We start from the raw sequence: 25,067 nt of genomic DNA, 5'->3' as shown, positions 1-25,067 counted from the left end.
GTTTTACACCAAACCATCTTCCTTTATTTCCTTCAATTTTAAAAGTAAGATTTAGACAAAGCAAGTATGCTTTGTCTAAATCTTACCTAGAACACTTAGTAGAGAAATGTCTCTGCAGTTCTCACATTCAGCTTTATTCCCTTTTTTTATAGATTAAAACAGGGGTCGGCAACTGGCGGCCCATAAAAGTTGACCATACTTACATGGCATATGGCCCATATTTGAATTATTCAGTGATGTATTTAGTATGATGAATTAATCAGTTCTGCAAAGAAGATGATAGTCGCATTTGGAAGCACATACATTTGTGAACAAGCATTTTCTGCCATGAGTTTTAGAAAAAACAAATTTTCTTCTCGACTGACTGATGAATATTTGCATGCTTCGATTCGAATTTGCACCTCAGATTATAAAGTGGTTAGAGATAATTTGGCTAAAGGAAAACAATCTCAAAAGTCATTAAGTAGGGAGACACACATATTTGATGCATAAACTATATTACTTTGTTTTTAAGTGATATTAATTTTTCGTTGAGTTTTATTTTCATGCTTGTTTCATATCTCGTACTTTAAATATTTCTGTGTATTTTAAGATTGATATAATGAAAATTGATAACTTAAGTATTTTTTAACTCACTATTTTCTCTTATTTAAATGCTTATGGCCCGATCCTTAAAAATAAAAGTTTAATGTGGCCTGAGAGTCTGAAAAGGTTGCCGACCCCTGGATTAAAACTATGAGAACTTTACCCCAATCATCTGCAATTTGACCTTCTGACCAGTCCCTCTAAATTATGTACAGCCACAGAAAATATTTATACCTCTATATTTAAGCATTTCTGGTGTTGAATATCATCTGCTCTAGCTGCCTTCCCACAATTCCAGTTTTTGATGGCTTTTTCTACCTCAAGTATTAATATGTACTCCTGTTTGCATTTCACTTGAACATTTTCTACTACAGTATTCTCTCTGGTTATTTCATTTAAGTCTTTCAAATAATTACTCTAGACATCTAGGATTCCTTTTTGAGTACTCTTTCCTCCATTTCTAAACTTTTTCAGTAGTGCTCCCTTCAGAAATTTTGCCACCTTTCTGATATTTATCTTCTATATTCTTACTGAAGTCTTCCCATGACTTTTGTTTAGCTGTTTTCATACATAGTTTAGCTCTTTAACATTTTACTCTGTATTCTTTCAGGGCATCTGCTGACTTAAATGCCTGGAATTTTCAGTATACTTATTTTTCCAGGACTGCTACTGCTTTAACTTCCTGTGTCCACCACGTCATTCTTATTTTTCTATTCTTGCAGACAAATTCACTACATACCTCTCCTAGCTGAATCAATCAGTGTTTTCTTCAGCTTGCCACTGAGACTCCAAGGTTTGGTTCTTCTTTTCAAACTGTTTCAGTTTTTTCTTAATGATTGTACAGTTATGCCTACAGTTTACCTGTAAAAGCTGCTCAACTTTAATTCTTTTTAAAACTTTTTTTGACACACTGTTCTTTTCAATGTGATATGGTTTTATCCTACTAAGTGATGGCCACTTCCAATTTCAAATCCTTTATAGACTCTTGAATTCTGCACCAGCATGAAGATATCAACAATAACATAGTCAGTGAGGTCTTTCTTATTTCTTGTGTCTTCCTTATCTTGTGCAAATCTTTATGTTGGAACACGGTATTAGTAATGACTAATCCATATGATGAGCAGTTTTCATTTCTCTGAATAAATAAATCACTGTATAGGTATAAACTTCTGTTTTATTGACCTTTATTTAACATTACTATGGTCAAATTTCATTGTTGAGAACATGACCCTTGTTTTCTACAAGACTATTGATGTGACATGTATCACACCAATAGCATCCTCAAAATTATGATGTGAAAGTCAGCTCAAGGAGAGAAAACTGTTCACAACTGAAAATCAGAACACTATCAAAAATAAGAAGTAGTGAAATAAAATATTTCTTCCAGATAAGAAGGCAAAACTGTGGATTGATAGATTGAAATTTACTAGTTTATCTTCATTCCAATTTAGAATAGTGAGGGGTCAGTATTTAAGACACTTGTAAAGATTCTTGAAGCTTGAATCATTTCGGTCAAGTTTTTCAAACGAAGAGAAATAAAGAGAGTACTTATCAGAAAAGCTATGGATAGAAATTTAAAGTTAGAATGAAGATCACTGATGTATATAGGAAGATAAACATGGGCAAAAATATAGAACCCTAGGTATTCCAGCATTCATAATGAAATCTGAACATAGGAAGATATCTACGATGACACGCAATGAATGATCGGAGAAGAAACTGGCAATCCAGTCGCAAAAATGCAGGATAGAGATCTTAGTAAGAACTCAATGATGGATACAATCGAATGTCTTGGAAATATCAACAGAAACTATGTGAGTTTCTCCAAATCTTTCCTTGGCTTGCATCCAAAGCAGAATAATCAGTGAAGAGATCTGCTATAGAATGAGAATGGAATAATCTATACTGGTGGATCTCCAGGGTGAAAATGTTGCTTGTTGACCTTCTCCATCACTTTTTGAGAATACTGAGGGCAGGAAAGTGGAAATTTAGTTTCATGGCTAACTTTATCATCCTTTTCTAGGGACAGGCTAGATAAAGGCATGATTTATTTAGTTTGTCTCTGAAACTTTTAGCGCAACTGAAGAAATGCCATCTGGACCTTTATAAGGACATATTGCTATCAAGGCTATGTATTTTTCTGATGTTCTTCTAACAAAAGATCATAGGAAAAATACTGTAGGTGATTTGTTTTATGGAATAGTTGATGGAAATTTGCCTTAGTTGCTCAAACAGTTAGAGGAAAAGACTGATGACAAGGAGCTTGCCATATTTTTAGGAGATGCTATATGAAAAAAAGAGAAAAGGGTAGAGGTTGTGCCCAACTGTGCTGGTAATGGGACCAGATAGTTTGAATGCCAGCTGAACAATAGGCAAGTTTACTGCATCTCACACTACACTTACAAAGTCTGCTTTGGATTTTTTGATGCTTTTTTCACAGTTGATAGTGGCAGTAGTGTAAGCTGAGTGAGAAGCTGGAATTTTAACTTGAGATATCAGATTTTTGTCTTTCACTGCTGTGGAATATCTATTGTAGAACCAGAACTTGGATAAGGGGCAGGATTTATTACTGAAAAAGGGAATAAAGGCATTCATTCCAGAAAGAATAATTTCAGGACCATGAGAGAGAACAGAAGCAATAATCAGACATGGAAAACTCAATAATTTCAGTTGCAATGCCATTTGGGTATGAGATGCCATAGGATATGAGACTGAGAGTGGCTAAAGAAAAAGAAACACATGGACAAGGTTATGATAAGAGTTGTCAGGAGGAGAAATAACATCAACAGCATATCTGGAAGGAGAGCTAGTGAAAAAAAACAACAACCAGGGATGATTGATGAAGATTAACTGATATTCTGGGTAGACTGGTGAATAATTTGTGTTAAATCATTACTGATAGCATACAGCTTCCAGCATGGCCGATGGCATTAGAGAAAAGGAGCCAGTGTGAATTATTATTATTATACAGGAATCTCCATAGAGTCAGAAGACTCATCGTGAGAGATCCATCATTCACACAATACCTATCATACCACTCCTTAAATTCGTTCACTGATGAAGCACCCACCACCACTTCTGGCAACCGACCCATTCCACCCTCCAAGCAAAAAAATCTAGTCCTAACATCCTTGCTAACCACACTCATAGACAGTTTCCAGTGGTGTCCCCTTGTTCTCTCCTTTCTAGCCATGTACTGATAAAACATCTTCAGTATCAATCCTACAAAACCCCTTTAATAACTTAAATGCTTCTAACATGTCTCCTCTTTTTCACCTATCAGCTAATTTTTAAAGACTACACACCAGATGTCAATTTATTCTCAAAAGGAGCATTTCAGACATGTGTGCAGCAGTCCAGATGTGGACTTGTTAAAGCCTTATATTCAGAACTCTTGGGCCAAACTTTAAGGGGGGGATAGAACACAACTAAACAAGCACTTTTCATCATACAATACATGGTCCGAACTCAAGCAGTGAAGCACTAGAGGGCACTTTCCAGTGAACACTTATAAGCGCTGGTTTTTGCAGTCATTGTTATTACTACCGTGGAGTACAAAAAGGATGGATTCTTTCACAAATCAAGAGAAGGCTGACATGCGTTTCGTTTACGGAGCTGCGGACGGGAATGCAGGGGAAGCCCAAAGACTGTACTGAGAGCACTTTCTGATCAGACATCTGCCTGATCATAAAACCTTTCAGCGATTGCATTGGTATCTGTGTGAAATGGGCTCCTTTGTCAGCGGCATGCAGGATACAGGGTGTGCAAGGACACCACATGTTACAGAGGAAATTCTACGTAGGGCCACAGATCATCCCGAATGTAGCACACGAGCAATTTCCCATGCCGTACGTGTGCCCCAATCGATGGTGTGGCAAGTTCTACGAGACGAATGATTACACCCCTACCATGCACAGAAGGTGCACGCCTTGACACCTGCAGATTACTGGCCTCGTGTGGATTTTGCACAGTGGTTCCTGCAGCAGACTGCAGTACAGCCAGACTTTGATGCACGTCTTACTCACTGATGATTGCACCTTTACACGTGAGGGCATTTTCAATGCTCACAATTATCATGTGTGGGTGAGCAGAAATCCGCACGGCACATGTCCACATTCGTACCGGTGGCATTTCTCCATAAATGCTTGGGCTGGAATCCTACATGACCATTTGATTGGTCCATACCTTCTGCCAGCACAACTGAATGGGAGAACGTACCTCATATTTTTACAAGAGGTCTTGCCAGAATTACTGAACCCTGTTCCAACAAACATTCAAACACGTATGTGGCTCCAGCACGACGGAGCATCACCCCATTTCAGCATGGATGTACGGAACGACTTGCATCCAAGTCGTTCCGCACATCGTTCCCAGGACGATCGATTGGTCCCATCGCTTGGCCGCCATGATTGTCCCATCTCTCATGTCTGGACTTTTTCCTATGGGGCCATATGAAAAGCCTGATCTACAATAGCCCCATCGATTCCAATGAGGACCTTATTGCCAGGATATCTATTGCTGCCACCAATGTACGAGAAATGCCTGGTGTTTTCACCAATGTACGCCAATCACTACGTCGAAGGTGTGAAGCCTGCATTAATGTTAGCGGTTGCTCTTTTGAGCAGTTTCTGTAATTTGTTCAATAAAATTCTTTAATTTATGTTCTGTAATTTCTGCAATTGTTTCAAATCTCCTCTGTCATTCTTGTGTTTCTTAATTTCCTGACACAGTAGTTGCTAACCCCTAGCACTTCACCATTTGAGTTCGGACCATGCATTGTATGATGAAAAGTGCTTGTTTAGGTGTGTTCTATCACCCCTTAAAGTTTGACCCAAGAGTTCCGAATCACCCTGTATAAAGGAACAAGACCCTCTCTATCCCCGCTTGTTAATGTGTCCTTAACAACCACATAATCTGATGTGCTGTTTTGATTACCTTTGCAATATGTCCTCTAAACTTCTTTTCCACAATCACAAAGTCTGTGGCCTCATTGGTTTTCTGCAGTTCAGTTATATCAATATAGTACACAGCTTCTGATCTCTTCCCAAAGTGCACCAGCTTACACTTAGCCACATTAAACTGGCATCTATTTACCTTTGTCCATACTGCTAGTCTGTTTAATACCCGAAGTATCTCTGCATTAGCTTCATTTACCATTTCTCTTCACAGTTTAGCATTGTCAACAAACAACGGAATATTTCCTGTCAAATCATTTCCTATATCACTGATATACAAATTAAACATCAGAGGACCAAGTACTGAGCCATGTGGTACATCACTGGTCACTTTCTTTCGTCTAGACTCAACTTCTCCATAAACCACTGTTTGATATCTGCCCATCAGCCCTCTAATCCAAATCACCATATTCATATCCATCTCCATTTGCTATTTATTTATGGAATAGAGTTTTATATGGAATCTTGTTAAATGCTTTTGCAATAATCAGTAACCATTTCCATTATCCAACTCCATTGTTACTTGAGTACAAAAAGTAAGCAATTTATTAAGGTAAGACCTACCCTTCACAAAACCATGTCCCTTATAGAGTATCATATTCCTATCCACCCAGTTCTGAATTCTATCTTTCACCAATTTCTCCAATGCCTTAACCACAACTCTTGAGATGCTGATTAGCCTATAATTGGTTACTTCTGTCTTGGAGCCTCCTTCATGCAAAGGGACTATTTTGCCTTATTTTCACTCCACTGCTATCATCCCAGTACTAAGACTTAAATTAAACAGCTTGGTCAGAGGAGATGATAATTTCCTTGCACATTCTCATAATACATGGGCCGACAGTCCATTTAATCCCATGGTTGTGTTTGTATTGATGTTCTGCAATATTTTAAACACCTCCATTTCTTCAACCTCTATTCTCCTATCAGTCAATGTTACACCACCAAGATGGTACACTCCTGCAAAATGCCCACTCAGTAATTCAACTATTTGGCTTGGTTCTGTTATCTCTTCACAATCAGCACTTTTTTTAAAGTCATCCTGCCATAGTCATTTCTCCTTTTACTTGCCACATAGCAAAAGAACTGTTTAGGTTTTCTTTTTGGCCTTATCAGCTAGCTTTCTCTCATAATGAGCTTTAGCCTTCTTTAACATACTGGTCACCCTTCTTGCCTGTGCCTTATACTGCTCATAAGCATGCTGATCAACCATTCAGTTTAAAATCTCTCTGCAACTTTGTGTTTGTGTGTTTGTGTGTGTGTGTGCGTGCGTGCGCGCGATTCCTGCTTAATGAAGCTATTCATCTAACTCCTATCTGATTTATCATCTGATTGTTTGAGTAATTAAACTGTATGTGATCAATTTCAGAAGTAAATAATGAAAAATGTCAGTATGGTCACCAGAATTAGAATGGTAAAGACACCAAATGAAGGCAATAAAGTGAGGCAAGGGAATCTTGAGCCAAATTATATTCCAGAGGATTCCAAGTCTGATAACTGCTCACATGGGATACCATACCTGAAAAAAATACATTCTTCTTAGAGAAGGTATGAAAGATGTTATATGGAAAGCCGAGACAAGCTGGCTGAGTTTCAATAATGAATAAAGATCAGACTTGAATGTCTGTGTGGTGTCTAATGGTGGATATCACTGAGATCTCCCCCACCGCTCAGATGCTGGAAGTCAAAATGGAAGTGTTTTTTACATGGAATTTTGTTGTTTTATTGGATTTTTTAGGTGTATTTTTGTTATTGTGGCAATTTTTTTTTTTTTTTTTTGCATTTATATAAGAGATTTTATTTTAATAACAGTGATGATATAATGTCTTGATAACATTCACGATGAGAGTATAGTAGAGGGAGGGATGACCAATGAAGTCAGTGAATGAATCCAATTGGAGGGTTAGGGTAGTTTGGAAAAAAAAAGTTTTATTTTAACAACAATGATATTATAATTTGGTGTTTGTTAACATTCATGATTGTAGTATAATGCAGGGAGGGAGGGATGGACAATGAAATCTCTCAGTAGATGAATCCAACTGGATGATTCAGGTGGCTTGAAAAAGTTCATGTTTGGTCTGTAGATAAAGTGCCCTGAGCTGCTCATACCAATATGCTATAGCTTTACAACTTTTCATGAGTGAGATTTACATAAATAACACACACACACAGAGAGAGAGAGACTACTCATAATCCTCAGTTTCTAAATACTGCTTGCATGAGATTTTATTAGTCCTTGGAAGTGGAAATAAATGAAAACTTAACTGGTGAGGTATCACTTCACATAAGCTGAGCATTTTTTTTTATCAATAACAATCAATAAAGACAGTTCTGACTTGTGAAGAAACGATTTTCAATGTGAAAATATTATTTTGGTTACATATCATATTCATTATTCTAAGAAACTTTCCATCAATAATTTACACAAAAGATAATGCTAAAAAAAAAAAAAAGCAACAATTTATCTCCTTATCATGAAATTTGACAAAATCTGGTTCTGCATGTGATTGAAAACCACAATATGTGGTTTTGAACATGACAAGCTTGAAGATGTAGGGTTCAGTCTGTTGCAGTCTTCCTCTAAATCATTGTGAAAATATATGTATTGCCTAAAGACTGTTCTTCTCAACAAAAGTTGAGAAGAACAGTCTTTAGGCAATATCACTTCTTATCACTGATTTTGTCAAAATGGAAAATGAAACATAAAAGGATTGGAGATAGATGATTCATTTTAGAGTGTTCAAGCATAATGTGAATAACTAAACGAACTGCAGACATAAGTTAAAAGAAACATATTATTTAACATATTAAAAGAAAGACAAATACCAAATAATATCCTAAAAGCTGTCACAAGTATATATGAAAATAATCAAATACAAATAAGATTAAATCACGAGCTATCATATACAAGAGAGATAAACCAAGGGGTCCGACAGGGATGTCCCCTCTCAGCAACTCTTTTTAATATCTACTTAAACGAAATAATAATAAAATGGAGTAAAAATTTACATCAAGGAATTAAACTTTCACCTACAGTTAACTTAAACACTCTCCTCTTTGCAGACGACCAAATAATAATTACAAATTCTGAAGATAACTTACAGAAAGCTATTTTAAATCTAAATGAGATATCCAAAGATTATGGTATGATAATATCAACGGAAAAATCAAAAACCATGGCCTTTAAAGGACAAGATCCAGCAAGAACTAAAATAGTATTAGATAACAAGATCTTAGAACAGGTGAATTCATTTAACTACCTAGGATGTATGATCACATATGAAAATGAAAAAGATATAAACATAAAAATTGCAAAATATTTAAAAATAACAGGAGTAATTAACTCTATATTTAAACCAAACCTAGTTCAAAAACAAACCATGCTAAAAGTATACAATACATTAGCCCTACCGGTCTTAATGTATGGAAGCGAAATCTGGACAATAAAACAAAAAGACAAACAAAGATTAACAACAGCAGAAATGAAGTTTATGAGAAAAACTGCAAAGTATACCCTATTTGATCACAAAAGAAACGAAGATATTATGAAAGAATTAAACCAAGAACTAGTAATTGAAAAAATTAAAAAATATAAACATAGATGGATGGAACACGTTCAAAGAATGAAAACAGAAAGATTACCAAAACAAGCCTTAAAGTACAAGCCATTAGGAAAAAGAAAACCAGGACGTCCTCTTAAACGATGACTACTAAGGCCGGAACAGGCCATACTAGGCCTAAATCCTTGATACGTATGATGACGATGATGACTGCAGACATGGTAATTAGTTTATTTCATAATCAATGATGGAATACATGCAGAAAGTTAAAAAATTGTGAAAGAATTTTTGCAGTTTTTTTTTCTATTTTCTCGAAATATGTAATTTCTGTATATTGATCCTACAAATGTAACCCAATGCTTATTATTATTATACATTATCTCCATGGGGGGACACCCAAACTAACAATTATATACAGAAATCCTGACACACTTCTTAAACTCATTCACTGTCAGGGCATTCATTAATTCTGGTAATTCATTCCACTCATTCACCACTTTTCGTGAAAAAAATCTGATCTCACATACACCCCCTACTGTTTACATTCTTACACAACTTTCACAGATGACCCACCTAGTTCTCTGACCACTTGTCATATATTAAAAAAAAATTTGTACATGTTTTATAAATCCCATTTAATATTTTACAAGTTTCTATCAATCTTCTCTTTTCTGAATATCAACTGCACTTTGCAATCCACAAACCTTTAACCTGTCCTCATAAGGAGCATTAAACAGACCTGTTACCAGCTTTCACTCGTCTCTGAATCTTCTTTACCACCTCCTGGTTCTCCAAGAAACCCAGGTAACCAAATCTGTGCATAGTGGTCAAGATGTGGCTGAACTACAGCCTTATAAAGAAGGATAATAACTTCCCTATTTTTACCTATTTTTTTTATTTTTTTATTTTTCAACATCCAAATCCTTTGAGTTATTTTACCAATTTTTGCAATGTGTCCTCTGAACTTCAACCCCTCTGTTCACCATTATCCCCAAGTCCATGGCCTCATCAATTTCTACAATTCAATACCATCAATATGATACACCAAATGCAATCTTTTCAACCTGAAGTGCATAATCTTAGATTTTGCAACATTAAACCGACAATCATTATCCTTTGTACACAATGCTAATATTTAAATCATCCTGCAGGATATTATTATTATTATTAAGAGAGACAAGTCAGGGAGTTATCGAGGGAGGCCACATATCACACACAGCTATCATACTTATTCTTAAATTCACTCACACTGCTTGCATATACTACATCCAATGGCAATCCATTCCAATCATGCACCACTCTATGAGAGAAAAATCTAGACTTGACCCTCTTCTTAGTGGAATTCCAACTTCCAAGGTGCCCTCTAACCAATTTTTCCAAAATCTTCAACTCTCCTGAGATACCTACTGGTTGATAGTTGAAAATACCAATCTTTGCACTGTTCTTGTGCAATGGGATTATCATATATTCTTTCCATTCCTGCAGAATCTTCCCTCTTCTGTGACTCAAATTATATAGTCTGGTCAAAGGAATGGCCAGTTCAGCTGAACACTCTTTTAGCACCCGTGCTGATATCCCATCAGTCCCTATTGCTGAATTCTTATTCAGTTTGTGCAATAGCTCTAATACCTCCTCTTCAAACATCTGAGTTTCTTCAGAAGAGGTAGCACTGAACTCAATGTTGCATACACCAGGTTGAGAGCTTTAGCAAAATGGGCATTCATCAATTGAACAACTTGTTTTGCATCTGTCACCTTCACACCATCTGCAATCAGAAGAGTTATTCTTTCATATTCATTACTTGCAGCATATTGATAGAATTCTTGTGGGTTGCCTTTAGCTTGCAGAGCCAGTTTCTTTTCATACTCAGACTTAGCTTTCCGTACAACAATTGTGATTCTTCTGGCCTGCTGCTTACAATTTCATAATGGACATCATCCTTATGCAGACGGTATTCCTTCCACATCATCCTTTTCTCAAGAATCTCTGCTTAATAAGATTACTCATCCATTTGACTCCTATCCTATTTTTTCTTCTTACTTTCAGGACACATTCTGATATTGCAGTGTTTAAGTATTTCTTAAATGCTTCCCATGCACTGTCAATATTCTTCCCAACCAGCAACCGATATGTACATCACTTTTAACAACTAATGCTTTCCCTTGTTTTGCATCATCAGCCAACAACTGAATATCCCCCTCTTAAATCTTTCCCTATATCATCGATATACAAATTCAAGAGTAGTGGTCCTAGTACAGAATCTTGAGGTGCTCCACTGGTCACCTTCATTCTCCTAGATTCCACTCCACCATATACTACTACTCTCTGTCAGCCACCCACATATCCATTCCCTTTTGTTCCAACTTTTATAATAGTTTTCCATGTGATATTCTGTCAAACTAACACAGGACTTACCTTTTACAAAGCTGTGCTGCCCACTATAGAGTAATGCATTCCTATTCACCCAATGTTGGATTTTACCTTTAACCAATTTTTCCAATAGTTTAATGACGATTCCTGATATATCAATCGGTTTTCGTAGTTTGCTACCTCTGTCTTGGAGCCACCTTTATGCAATGGAACTATTTTACCCTCTTTCTACTCCCCTGGAACCTTGTCATAGCTGAGATTTGATTGAACAACTTCATCAGAGGTAATGCCAATTCTCTTGCTCATTCATGCAATTGATGGGTTGATATGTTCAGTCCCACTGCTGTATTCACATTCATATTTTTCAATATGCTGAGCACCTCCTTTTCATTTACCTCAATTTTGATATGCATATGTATCATATCAGCAACTGCAAAGTCTCCACTTGGATAATATGCTTTTGCAAAATCAACTCATCAATGCAACTATTTCTATTGCCTCTGTCACCTTTCTACCATAAGCACTGTTTAAAGTCATCTTATTTTCTCTTACTTGCCACATAACAAAAATAACTCTTTTGGGTTTACTTTTGGCCTACTTAGCTAATTTTCTCTCAATCTGATTTGGCCTTTCTTACCAAACTAGTCACCCTTTTTGCTTTCACTCTGCACTGCCCATCACCTTTTTCTTTATATTCCCTCCATAGTTTTTTTTTTTCCAGCTTTTGCTTTACATCTCTGCTCATCCACTTAATTCCCACTTGGTTAATCCTCTTGACCTTGGGTATGCAGTCTGATAATGTTCACCTCAAACAATCTCTGATCATTTCCCATGCATTACTTCAAGATGACTCCTAAGTCTGTCATAATTACCAGCTTTATAGTTCAACATAAGCTTTTCTTGACAGAGAATTCCACATGTTTGGCAACTTCTCAGAACAAGACTGCATAGTCAATCCTCCAACTTATGGATATATCTTCTGATGTTTTTTTTTTTTATCAGATCCAACAGTCTCAAATCCCTTGTCCCTTCTACAACATGGTGTTTCATGGAATTATCCCTTAGAAATTGTATAAATTCTACTTCCATCTTGCCATACCTCTTTTCTCCCTCCAATCTATGTCCCCTTAGCTAAATTCTCCCATAACGATCATCTTGCATTTGCATATTTTTACCTCTTCAAATCCTTTGTTCCCGCCACAACAATCATCTCTTTCATTTCTTTCTCTCTTCTGCAAGCTAAAAACATCACCAACAACCTTGATTTCTTCTACACCTGGGAAACCTGCTTTTGTTACTTGCTCATTAAATATACCTCTTACATTCAAATCTCCATACAATACCATATCCTCATTTGCAGTTTCTCGCACTTTCATACTTTCAGGATTCACTTTTTTTTTTTTTTCCCCATTCTCCCACCTGCTATACCACACAATACTTATTTCTCCAGTCGTTCTAGTTCCCATTTTGTTCTGTGACGGATACAATGTAAATGTGCTATTTCACTCCTTACTGTCACTTTATCAGTAAGGAGTGAAATAGCACATTTCATTTGAGCCATTTGACAATGGCACAAAAGAAATTGTTTTAACACATTCAAAACTATACTCCATTAATACTTTGGATGAGCTTAAGTTTTTTATATTTTATTTTATTTTTTTTTTACATAATTCATAAACTCTTCTCTATAGACTGAACATGGAATTTTTTTAAACATTCAAAATAAGCAGCATGGTGATCTCACACCACCAGGTGATGAAATTCATCTCACAGTTAAAAGTAAGAAACTGCCTCAACACTGGTATTTACACAGGATAAAAATGTTAATGCTCCACTGCATTAACAAAAGCTTATAAACTGATTAGACTAAAAAAAGTTGCACAAAACTAAATATGCAACTGTGATACATATCAGCTGACCATGGTACTCTGCCGAGGCTGACATCCACACCCTGACTAGCGAATTTATTTATTTATTTGTTGTTTTCCGGATTTACTTTTTGGTCAAGTATGGTTTTTAATCATGCATCTCAAATCATCTCAGCTAACATACAGAACTTGTATACCATTACAGATAATAATATGAGTTTAGGGCAAGTTGTTTGTCATACTCCCCCCCCCCCTCCTCCTGAAAGAAGTTTTGAGGAATGGAGACTGGCTGCCCAGATGTCTTTAAAAAGTCCTATTTTTAAGCCTTTTTATTATAAAGGACTTTTATTTCATTTCATTTTTACTTCATTATTATTATTTTATTATCGAGTTTTGGTCAAATAGCATAAGTTACATGGTGAGTTAATACAATGTTATTACCTTATCTTAAGAAATAAGTTGCTGTTTACATATATACGATGTTTGTTTTCATATATACAATTGGATATACATATATATTTTGGCACTATCCTATAATTTACATATTGATTTATTCTTATCAGTAGAGAAATCCCCCCCCCCCCCATTTATTTATCTATTTTTCCAGTGAGTAATTAAAAGCTTCTATAATGGGCAGGATCAAGTAACTTGTTCTATCCACTGTGGAAGCTTGTAATAAATCATTTTTAATACAATTAATACAATCAACTTTTAGTAATTAACAATGTAGCCTTATACTTAAATTGTGTGAATTTTTTTCTTTTAATTATAAGTTCATGAATATTTTCTGATCTTCAAGCTTTAATACAGTTATGAAGTATATTCATAAAAATCATCCAAGCTAACAAAAAAAAAAAAAAAAAAAAAAATAGTACCAATATGAAACTGTAAAACTGTAAGGTGACTGCATAAAACAATCTACATTAAGTAATTCAAAACTTTAAATAGGTGTTGTCCTAACCATCAACATCTTCATTTTCCATAACATCAGCCCAATCAGAACAACGAACCACAGCAAATCCAGAGGGTGCATCTTGATCTTCTCCTAGGAACGTATTTAAATCTAGAGTTTTTCCTTTTACTTTACGCTTACTTTTTCCTAGAAAAAATAAATAAATAAAATAAGACTGTTCATTGTTTAAATTATATTTGGTCATTCAAACATATAATTAAATTGAAATATACAGGGTGTTCGGGATAAATTTGACAGTTTCGTAAGGAAAAAGAAAATCTTCTTTGTATCTATTAAATTTAATGAATTGACAAAAAAACATTACAGGCAGAGTTAATTACAATACTATCAACAAGATTTACTCAAAATAACCACCATTAGCATCGATCACAGCTTCAATCCTGCATCGGAACCTCGAACAAGCTGATGCTACAGTCTCCCTGGGAAGGGCCGCAAAAACTTTTAATTTTATCCATTAACTGGGCTTTTGTATTACTGGAAGTGCGATTGGTGTCTTTTTCAACTGCGCCCCATACAAAATAATCCATGGGGTTAAGGTCTGGGGAGTTTGGAGGCCAAACATTTGGACTGGTGAAGTCGTAGAAATTTTCAGACAACCATTTTTGACTTTTCCCAGAGGTGTGGCAAGGGGCCGAATCCTGCTGCCATACATACGGCCTACCATTGGCTACCCTTGTTATCCAGGGCTTGACTACAGTGTTTAGCAACTCCACGTAGCCATCTGAAGTCAACCTGAGGCCCTCTTGGAAAAAATGCGGAGGCATCACATTGCCTTCAGAGGATACACATCCGAAAACCATCACAGTTTGGGGAAATTTAGTCTGCATTACACGAGGAATATCCTTTGTACTGTATGCAAGCCATCTGTTATTCTGCGTGTTGTGTTTTTGATCCTGGCAAAAGTTTTTCTCATCGGAAAAGAACCAGATTGTTTGTGGTTCCGCAGGATGTTTCACTTTGCTTAGAAGTTTCTTCGCGTTTATCAAACGTTTTTCACGGGCCTTTTCTGTAAGCAGCTGACCTTTGCGGCGCTTGTATGAGTAGTAGCGGAGGTCTTCATTGAGTGCAAGCTTCATAGTAGAGGCTGCAACATTCATTTCACGTGACAAAGCCCGAATTCCAATGCAAGGGATCTTCAACACCTGTTCCTGCAGATTTGCGAGGAATTCTGCTGTACGAACGCAATCAGATCGTCTGCTAGGGATCTTTCTTCTTGCTACATCCTCGTAGTCACCATTGCAAGTCTCTAGTTCATGCCTGATTGTTTTTACTGTATTCAGGGAGCATTGGGCAGCAGTCGAAATATCCTTATTTTGATGACCGGCACGAATCGTCATGATACAAGTTATTCTCTTCCATGATTCAGGTGGGTTCCAGCTATCCATCCTTTCTGACATCTTGTATATGAATGAAGAAGGGTCCAACCTTTTAAATGAAGAGAAGTGTGTGTTAATACATGTAACTTACGGAAAAATATAATTAATTATAAATATGTCAAATTTATCCCGAACACCCTGTATATTGATCTTTAATTGACCATGATTTATAAACATCTAATACCAACAAGTTTTGCCGACGGGGCTGTCCGGCTTCTTCAGGGCTTATAACGATAAGAGAAAAAGCTCAAAGTGGCTAGTACAGAGAAAATGGAGCAACACTATCATATAAATTAAACATTAAAACAGAACGTGTAACATTCCATTACATGCATGGAGCATGTTGTGTTAGTCACTGTTATGAGAGCACGTTCTGTAGTTTTGAGCGAAATTAAATTCTGGCAGACTGAGTGATCTTATTAAGGTTTTCCATATGTCAGCTATTATCATTCCCTGGTTTCTGTTAAGATTTCTCCAGAATGGAGGATTACAAAAGGCTTCTTTGAAATTTTTACAATGGGAAATCTTCTTGGTAAGGCATGGAGCTGCTATCCCAATCAACGATGTGGTTAGTAATCGCGAAATGATGGGCTAGACCTGAGTTGTCTGTTCTGTTGTTATTAACATCCCCAATATGTTCTTTTTTTCGACATCTGTCCTATATAGTTTAGACCACAAGCACATGGGATGTTGTACACTCCAGCATGTTTGAAAAAAAGGATTAATATCTTTTGGAGATCTTAAAATGTGACGGACAGTCTTGACCAGTTTGAATGCAACTCTGATGTTGAAAGGTTTAAAAAGTTTTGCGATCTTTTCGGACACTGTACCTGCATAAGGAATAACTAAGGATGAACTGTATTGAGTGATGGTAGGTTGTTGTTGTTGTGGGGGGTTTCTATGAAGAACCTTGTTGATTAGATTCTTTGAATAGCCATTTTTTTATTAATGTCTCTGATATATGAGTAATTTCATCATAGAGTTCTTTTTCTTCTGAGATGATGTTTGTAACTCTATTTTTGAGCATATGTATTATGCTGAGCTTCTGGGAAATATGGTGAGTTGACATGAAATGAAGGTAGCGTCCAGTGTGTGTCTACCGCAAACCAACACATACTGGACACTGAAGGTAGCGTCCAGTGTGTGTTGGTTTGCGGTAGACTGTTAGTTTGATATGTCCATCTGCTAGTTTCTTGATTAGGGTATCCAAAAATGGTAGTTGATTATCTTTTTCCAGTTCCAAAGTGAATTGTATTTTTTGATGAAAAGAATTAATTTTGGTTAAAAAGCCCAAAAGAGCTGTTTTTGTTTTCCCTCCAAATTATGAAGACATCGTCTACAAACCTCCACCACACTAAAGGTTGTGGGTCTAATTTTGAGAGGATGTCTGTTTTGTCACTGCCTTAAATCTAATTATTACAAATGGAATGAAACGATATATGAGCAACTAAATGGCTTAACTATGGGCAGTCCCCTTTTGCCGCCCCTGTGCAGATCTGTTTATGGAAAAGCTAGAAAGCTTCCAAAACAGAATGTGAATGGGCAAAAAGCAGGAAACTTGCAGTCTGTCCAAATGGCAGCCATGCCTTTTGGTCTCTTGCCAAAAGCAATTGGTCATAACTTTTGCCCTACACTATTCCCACTCCTATCATACTCAGATGGCTCAATTGCAACATTACCCACAGAAAAAGCTAATCTCCTGGCTTCACACTTCACCTCCAATGCATGCATAACTGACAATGGCAAATGCCCCCCCCCCTAGTCATTTCAACTGCCCAACATACAATGCCCCCTGTATCCTTTTGACTTCTTTCTGGCAGGATAATTAGACACAAAAAAAGCTCCTAGCCTTGATGGCATTCCTCCAATTGTCCTGAAGATCTGAGAAGCAGAACTGACTCCTATCCTATGCCACCTGTACATACTCTCTTACTCCACTGGTATACATCCCAAAAGCCTGGAAAATGGCCTATATTCAACCCATTCCTAAAAAAGGGAATCGCTGGCACTAACTACCGTCCTATCTAAAGTGATGGAGAAACCCATCAATTCTCAACTCCTACTCTATCTTGAAGATACCCAGCTATTAAGTGACCACCAGTATGGATTCTGTCTATGCCGATCAACAGGAGATCTACTCTTATACATTACCCATCACTGGACAAATGCCATGAAGAAATTTGGCAAATCCCAAATGGTTGCACTTGATATCTCTAAAGCTTTTGACTGGGTCTGGCACAAAAGCTTACTAAGCAAACTCCCATCAATCGGTGTCTCAGGACTTCTGCAGATGAATTGTCAGCTTTCTGTCTGGAAACCTATCCTCTCACCATCCAACTAATGCTGGGGTCCCACAAGGTTCAGTTCTCGCACTGACCCTCTTCCTTCTGTATATCAATGAGCTACTTCCATTGACCTTCAACCCAATAGAGTTTTGCAGATCACAGCACATTGCACTCCTCCCCTCTCATTTGATAAACCTACACTACACAACTCACTTCAACCCACAGAATATCAACCACAACCTCCTTTAATTCTGACCTCCAAGCCATCCTCCAATGAGGCTCAGATAACCTCATCAACTTCAACGTTAGTAAAACTCAGTTCTGTGTTATTTCCAACAAAAAAGAAGCACCCCCCCCTCCAGTATTATTTTTGATAACACTCAAATTTCCAGAGAAGATAAGATTTCTCTTCTTGGAATTAACTTGACATTAGGCCTCTCCTGGGATAAACACATCACAACCATTGCATCCTCAGCTTCCAAAAACTCAGGATTTCTTTTTTGCTCAAGACATTACTCTAAACAGCTGTTAACCTTATACAAATCAGAAATTCCCCCAGCTATTGAATACTGTTCCCACATTTGGAGTGGGCTCCTAAAAGATCCCTCAAAATGCTTAACTCAATACAGAGGAAAGCAATTAACTGAAAAATGACCCATCTCTTACCAACTCACTCCCCTCACTTTCACATAGATGTTTAGTCTCTGCAATTTGTATATTCTATATTTCCATGGAAAATGTTCATCTGAAACAGCATCAATAATTCCCCCCACTCTGTATTAAGCCCATTGGAACATATATAGCTGCTGCCCAACATTCTTTCACAGTATACCTTGAAATCCACAGAACAAGTCTCTTTTCCTCCTCCTTCATCCTATTACTGCTGTACTGTGGAACAGTCTTCCTCCTGACGTATTTCCCAAGGAATACAATATACAAGCTTTTAAATCAAATGTCAACGAGTTTCTTCTTTCCAACCCACTACCCCCATATACAGTTATACAGTACTCAAGTACTATAGCTTAATCAGCCAACCTCTCGTATATGGGCCCAATATGGGGGGAAAAAAAAAAAACCCACAAGACTTGTTAAATAAAGTCATGAAACAATAAGAAATAGTACAAACTTCCCAATGGAATGAAGAATGGTTGACTGATATATATATATATATCAGTCTTCTTGCCAAACATAAATGACCTTCTCTTACTAACCTCAAATGACTGTACTCCATTCTTTAATTAACAATTCTCAAAAAGGCTCAAAACATTCCAAGCTTTATGATGGGTTTATAATCAGCACCTTAAACACTCATCTCCTTGCCATTCTTCAATAAGATAAGGACAACTGTTTTAGTTTCAATGCTATCAAAACATAACTGTCTTATTTCTTGGGAGAAAAAAAAACAAAAAAAAAAACATCTCTTTATTTTAGAAATTATGGACTTTATAACCGTGTTATAGATAATTATTTTAATTTCCCAACGTTTCGACCTTCATATTAATGTCATCATCTGATGATCTTAAAACAATGATTTGATCAAATCATTGTTTCTTAGCATACTGTGTGAAATGCAACTCAGCTTGTCCTTGTATATAACACGGTTGTAAAGTCCATAATTTCTAAAATGAATGCTGACCACTCTGCAACACTAAAAGAAAGGAATCATCTCTTTACTTTTGTTAATACCTGTTAATATCCAGATATTTAAACAAGATTAGATTTCTCTTCTTGGGCTAAGCACATTCATTGTGCTCAGCCGAAGAAGATGTGCTCAAATTAGGATGGTGCATGAAACACTTCTCAATTTAAAAAAAAAAAAAAAAGCCTGGATGATATCCAGAAGAGGGCAATCCAGTTAAGAGATGACACTACTGTCTGTCTCTCTCTCTCTCTCTCTTACAGATTCAGTTTTGCACAGACATTTTGTTTCTGACCTATGCTTTGTTTCATATATGTGTTTTCACAGACATAGTTCTGCTAACCAGCTTCCACCATTTCCTCACGTTCCTGTAAAAAATATGCATGAGGTTGCAGTCAACATCAATTCACATTTCAGCTTCAAACTTTAAAATGAACTACTTCTCATCTTGCTTTTTCATTCCACCTATTTCTTTCCTTTCAAGGAAGGACTACAACATCTAGCTGATAAAGAAAACAACAAAGTACAGACATATTCCTGTCACACAAAATGTTAGGTTCCACACTACAGTCACAAACAAAACCACTGCTTTTTTTTTTCCACTCGTGTATATGTGATGATTTAATAACCTTTTTAGCAGTCATATATGTTGCATAAATGACATAATTAAAGCATTAATTTACATCAGACAAATGAAAAATTTAGAATAATTTTTGCAAACATAAGAGTAATTCTAAATAGCTTAGTTGAAGGGAATATATCAACCAGTTTGGTCATCGCTTGCTCTACATCATTAAAAGTTTTTCCATTTCAGCAATAAGATTGTCACACTTAGAGTTAATTGCAGTACTAACTAAATGTGATTTATATTTCACATTATCTTTGTTTTAACATATACAGCTGCTTCCCAACATTCTTTCACAGTATACCTTGAAATCCACAGAACAAGTCTCTTTTCCTCCTCCTTCATTCTATTACTGCTGTACTGTGGAACAGTCTTCCTCCTGACGTATTTCCCAAGGAATACAATATACAAGCTTTTAAATCAAATGTCAACGAGTTTCTTCTTTCCAACCCACTACCCCCATATACAGTACTCAAGTACTATAGCTTGATCAGCCAACCTCTCGTATATGGGCCCAATATGGAAAAAAAAAAAAAAAAAAAAAAAAACTCAAGACTTGTTAAATAAAGTCATGAAACAATAAAGTACAGACATATATTTTTTCAACAGGCAATTAGCATTGTCAGATAACAGTACTGCAAGGTATGTTTATTTTGCATATATCTCAGTGTTTAATAAATCACTATCATTAAATTTAATAATTTTAATCTTACTATTTAACGTAATAGGCGTGTCTTCTTTTCACCAAAAGCAACAGATTCCTCACTCTGAATTATATTTTTTCATTATTGACAACAACATAATAAAATAATAGTTAGAAATAGTTTATAATTCACAGTAAAAACCAAAACACAGAGAGTTGCAGTGAGCAGCGATGTAGTAAATAAGCAGTTCAAGAAAACTGCACACTGGCTGTTGGCTGATTCAAGGGGGCATTATATCGCTAAAACCGCCGTATGAGCGATATGATGCCGACCAGTGCAGGGGTGCTTAAGGGTCAAAGCTGTATAACTGAGAGGAGACCTCCACATAGCCTTTAAAGGAATGCAGAGAACCGACCAGGGCTTCTGACCTAATGTCCAATCCTCACCTTCTCGTGGTGCACCCTGTGGGGTATCTATTGGATACTGAACGAATGAGAATGGGCTGGCAATTTGGGATTTAGCAGACCAAATTGTATTCTTATTGGTTAAACCAAAATAAAAAATGATGGTACAACATGATAAAATTAATTTCATGCTGGCTGGGGCATCGCCCGGTTAAACAAGGCCCCCGTTATTTTCGCCAGGGAACCAGGGCGAACAGCGAAAAGTCAGCTACTGGAACAAATCTGAAAACACACCCCAACTCAACATCAACAGAGTTAAAGATCGGTACTATCAACAAGAGAAATTAGATAAGTACCAGATCGACATAATAGGGGGTGACTGAAACAAAAAAGACAAAAACTGGTGAGATCGTTCTGAGCAATAAATACAAAATGTTATATTCAGGCAATGCCAATCAAGGAAAAGAAGGAGTAGCCATAGTATTCAACACAAAATACGAGCTAATCTTCTTGAATGGCAGTCAGATTCAAGCAGAGTAATGTGGGAAAATATGAGAATGGGGAACTGGACAATGAGACTTATTTGTGCCTATGGTCCCACAGAAGGTTCTACTAAGGTAGACGTGAAGGAATTTTTGATGCTTTAGAAAAAGCAACTGACACAATGAAAAAGGAAAAGTTGGTCCTTGTTGGGGATCTAAATAGCAGAGTAAGAAATGATTGTGAGACATACAAAAATATTTTGGGAAAATTTGGAGAAAAGAGCAAAGCTAATAATAATGGCAAATATCTGTTGGATTTCTTTTCAGGACATGGACTGGTTATTACTAACGCCATGTTCCAACATAAAAATGTGCACAAATTCCCATGGAGAGAAGAGGCAAGGAATAAGAAAAGTCTCATTGACTATGTTATTGTTGATAGTGATGTTTTCTCCCTGGTGCAGGACACCAGAGTGTACAGACAATTTGAAATTGAAAGTGATCACTATTTAGTCTTGAGCAGGATAAAATTGAATTTCATATTGAAAAGAATAACATGTAAGAAAGTTTTAAGTGTGGTCTGATCAGAGACTTATACAATGGGATGATAACCCTTTTATCTCTGCAGGTCAGTGTCCTTCTCATAATTGCAGCAATCCTCTGTGTTACCTTCACCACCTTTGCAATATGTCCCCTAAATTTCAGGTTTCTATCAATCATCAACCCCAGATCTCTTGTCTCCCCTACTCTGTCCAGTATAACTCCTCCCATAGAGAATGCAGCATCCCATCGATGTTTCCCAAACCTCAAGACCTTACATTTTGCAGCATTAAACTGATACCCCCCATTCATTTGCCCATCTATCTAGCTTATTCAAATCCTCTTACAGGGCTACCACATCTGCACTATTACTAATAATCCTTCCCAGCTTCACATCCTCCACAAACAACTGAATATCCCCTTGCAGTGTCATTGATATAAAGGTTAACAATATAGGTCCTGGTACTGAGCCCTGTGGGAACCCACTTGTAACCCTCTGCCTCCTTGAAACTGCTCCACCATACACAACTCTCTGATATCTATCAGACAGCCAATCTTGAATCTAGTTGACCAATCTGACATCTAGACCCATCAGCAAAGCTGGTATGGTGGGAAGTCAATTGAATAAATTCATATGGAATAAGAGAGAAATTAGTTGGAACACTAAATTAGCTGTATACAAGATAGTGTTCAAACCAGTTTTAACTTATGGATCTGAGAGTTGGGTCAGAAGTAAAACACTCGACCAAAGACTAGAGACTGCAGATATGAGAGTCCTGAGAAAGATTAGAGGCGTGAACAGATGGCATCAATGGCAATATCATATTAAAAATGAGGATATTAGGAAAGAACTTGACATTGTCAGCATCCAGGAATGCGTTAGTAGAGCTAATCTCAGGTGTTATGGTCAGTTGAACAGAATGGGTGAGGAAAGATTAGCAAAACAAGTGTTCTCTGCCAGGTTGGAAGCAAAATGACTCAGAGGAAGACCAAGATATAGGTGGATTGATATGGTACAAAGTGCCTTAGACGATAGAAATATAAGATCTGATAATGCTGGAGTCTTGACAAGTAACAGACTGATTTGGAGGAAAATTGTAGATAGGAAGTTAGTAATGATGTAATTTTTTTCATGTAGTACTATCATATCCTGTATACCCCTTGAGGGTACATGGCAGGAATTTCATGATGATGACCAGTGCACCATATAAATGGGCACTGGTCATAACTGAAAAGCACTGTAAGGCGGAGTATTACTTTTTTTTTTTTTTTTTTACAAGCAAAATAGTTACCACTTTAAAAACTAGAATTTTCATAAAAGAAAAGCTAATTTTTCAACACTATCAAGGCAAACCTTGGAAACAGGTAAAATGGATGACAAGAAGCAATATGCTTGTTTGAAAGACTAACATGGAAACTACATTATCTTATAGTAAATTTGTGTGTTTGTAATAAAAAAAGAATTACACTTGGATAAAGGATTAAACCAAGAATATCATTTCTTGGCATCTTTAATTTATTTGGAGTATTACTGTATTTTCATCAGTGAATGAGTTCAAGAAGAAGTGCATTAAGTATTGTGTGAATAACGGTCAGTACATGCTCCCACTATGAAGATATCCATGAAAATAATATTGTCTCTTAATACTTAACCACATATGGCACTGATATCCTATATAGTCATTTGAAACATGGGGGGGGGGGGACGTTATTGTGAAAAAATTGTGATTTATTAGGAATTACTATCAAGGCAAGCCTTGGAAGTAAGTAAAATGGATGACAAGAAGCAATATGCTTGTCTGAAAGCCTCACATGGAAACTACATTATGTTATAGTAAATTTGTGTGTAATAAAAAAATAAAAAATAAATAAATAAGTAAACGATCATAATTATTAATATACAGGTGTAACCCCTGTATAACATGGTTAGGTTTCAAAAGTTAAAAAAAAACTATTTTCTTTTTATAACTACGAGAAATGTATGTTTATTAAAACAATAATTGATCAAAAGTATTACATATTAATATTATTACATAATGTTTTCTTCGTCATCACTACTAAGCACCATTAAACAAGGGCATTTTCTTTCTGGCAAAATATCCTCATCTTCTGAGCTTTCTTCAGCAGCATCTTAAGTTCTACGCTCTACTTTTTGCAAAAAATCTGTTGTTTTTGACTTTGCTTTTAGCTGAGAGATCTTTATAAATTTCGTTGTATGGAGTTAAGCACTTGTGAAGTTCTTTCTTAAATTCTGTGCTTCTTTTAGTGGAAGGATCTTCATTTAGAAAATATAACTCCAATTGTTCGCTTAAGTTTAGGCCATTCTTTATGCTTTTTAAGGTAAAATGTTTTATTTCATTGCTTCCATCTGTGCTATAGACCTCTGAATTAATCTGATTTATCCCAGATGCCATTTCCACCATTCATCAGTCTCTTCTTCCACCAGTGATTCTTGAATATCTTCAACATTCATATCATCAAAACATTCCCCTCCTAGAGATTTAGCAAGTTCTATTATTGCATCCATTCTGTTTTCTGATTATTATTATTATTGTTGTTCCGGGCAACTCCAATAAGTCGACAGACTCATCGAGGGAGCCCCTAATATCATGTCAAAACAACTATTCGACATTCATACAGTATCTATCATACCTCGCCTTAAACTCATTCACTATCACAGCATCCACCACAGACTCTGGAAACTTATTCCACTCATTCACCACTCTCCAAGTAAAAAACCTAGCTCTAACTCCCTTGTCAA

General features: G+C 36.4%; 1 protein-coding gene across 4 annotated transcripts in view; it reads right to left on the bottom strand.

The window, feature by feature from the left end:
• Positions 1-25,067, bottom strand: part of LOC150110420 (eukaryotic translation initiation factor 4B-like) — a 277,691-nt gene that overhangs the window by 221,230 nt on the left and 31,394 nt on the right. For all 4 annotated transcript variants that reach the window (XR_016548405.1, XM_090393633.1, XM_090393645.1 and 1 more), the window contains exon 2: positions 14,300-14,437. Coding sequence is in view for 3 of the 4 variants with exons in the window: in XM_090393633.1 (XP_090249759.1) it covers positions 14,300-14,437 (138 nt within the window). In the remaining variant the exon portion in view is untranslated. The remainder of the gene's footprint in view (positions 1-14,299; positions 14,438-25,067) is intronic.

Source organism: Typopeltis vanoorti, chromosome 1 (genome assembly GCF_054136105.1).
Source record: "Typopeltis vanoorti isolate ZY-2024b chromosome 1, IOZ_Tvanoo_1.0, whole genome shotgun sequence".
In the NCBI taxonomy this organism is placed as follows: Eukaryota; Metazoa; Arthropoda; class Arachnida; order Uropygi; family Thelyphonidae; genus Typopeltis; species Typopeltis vanoorti.
The sequence above is the reverse complement of the archived record's forward strand: the minus strand, read 5'-3'. Positions and strand labels throughout refer to the sequence as shown.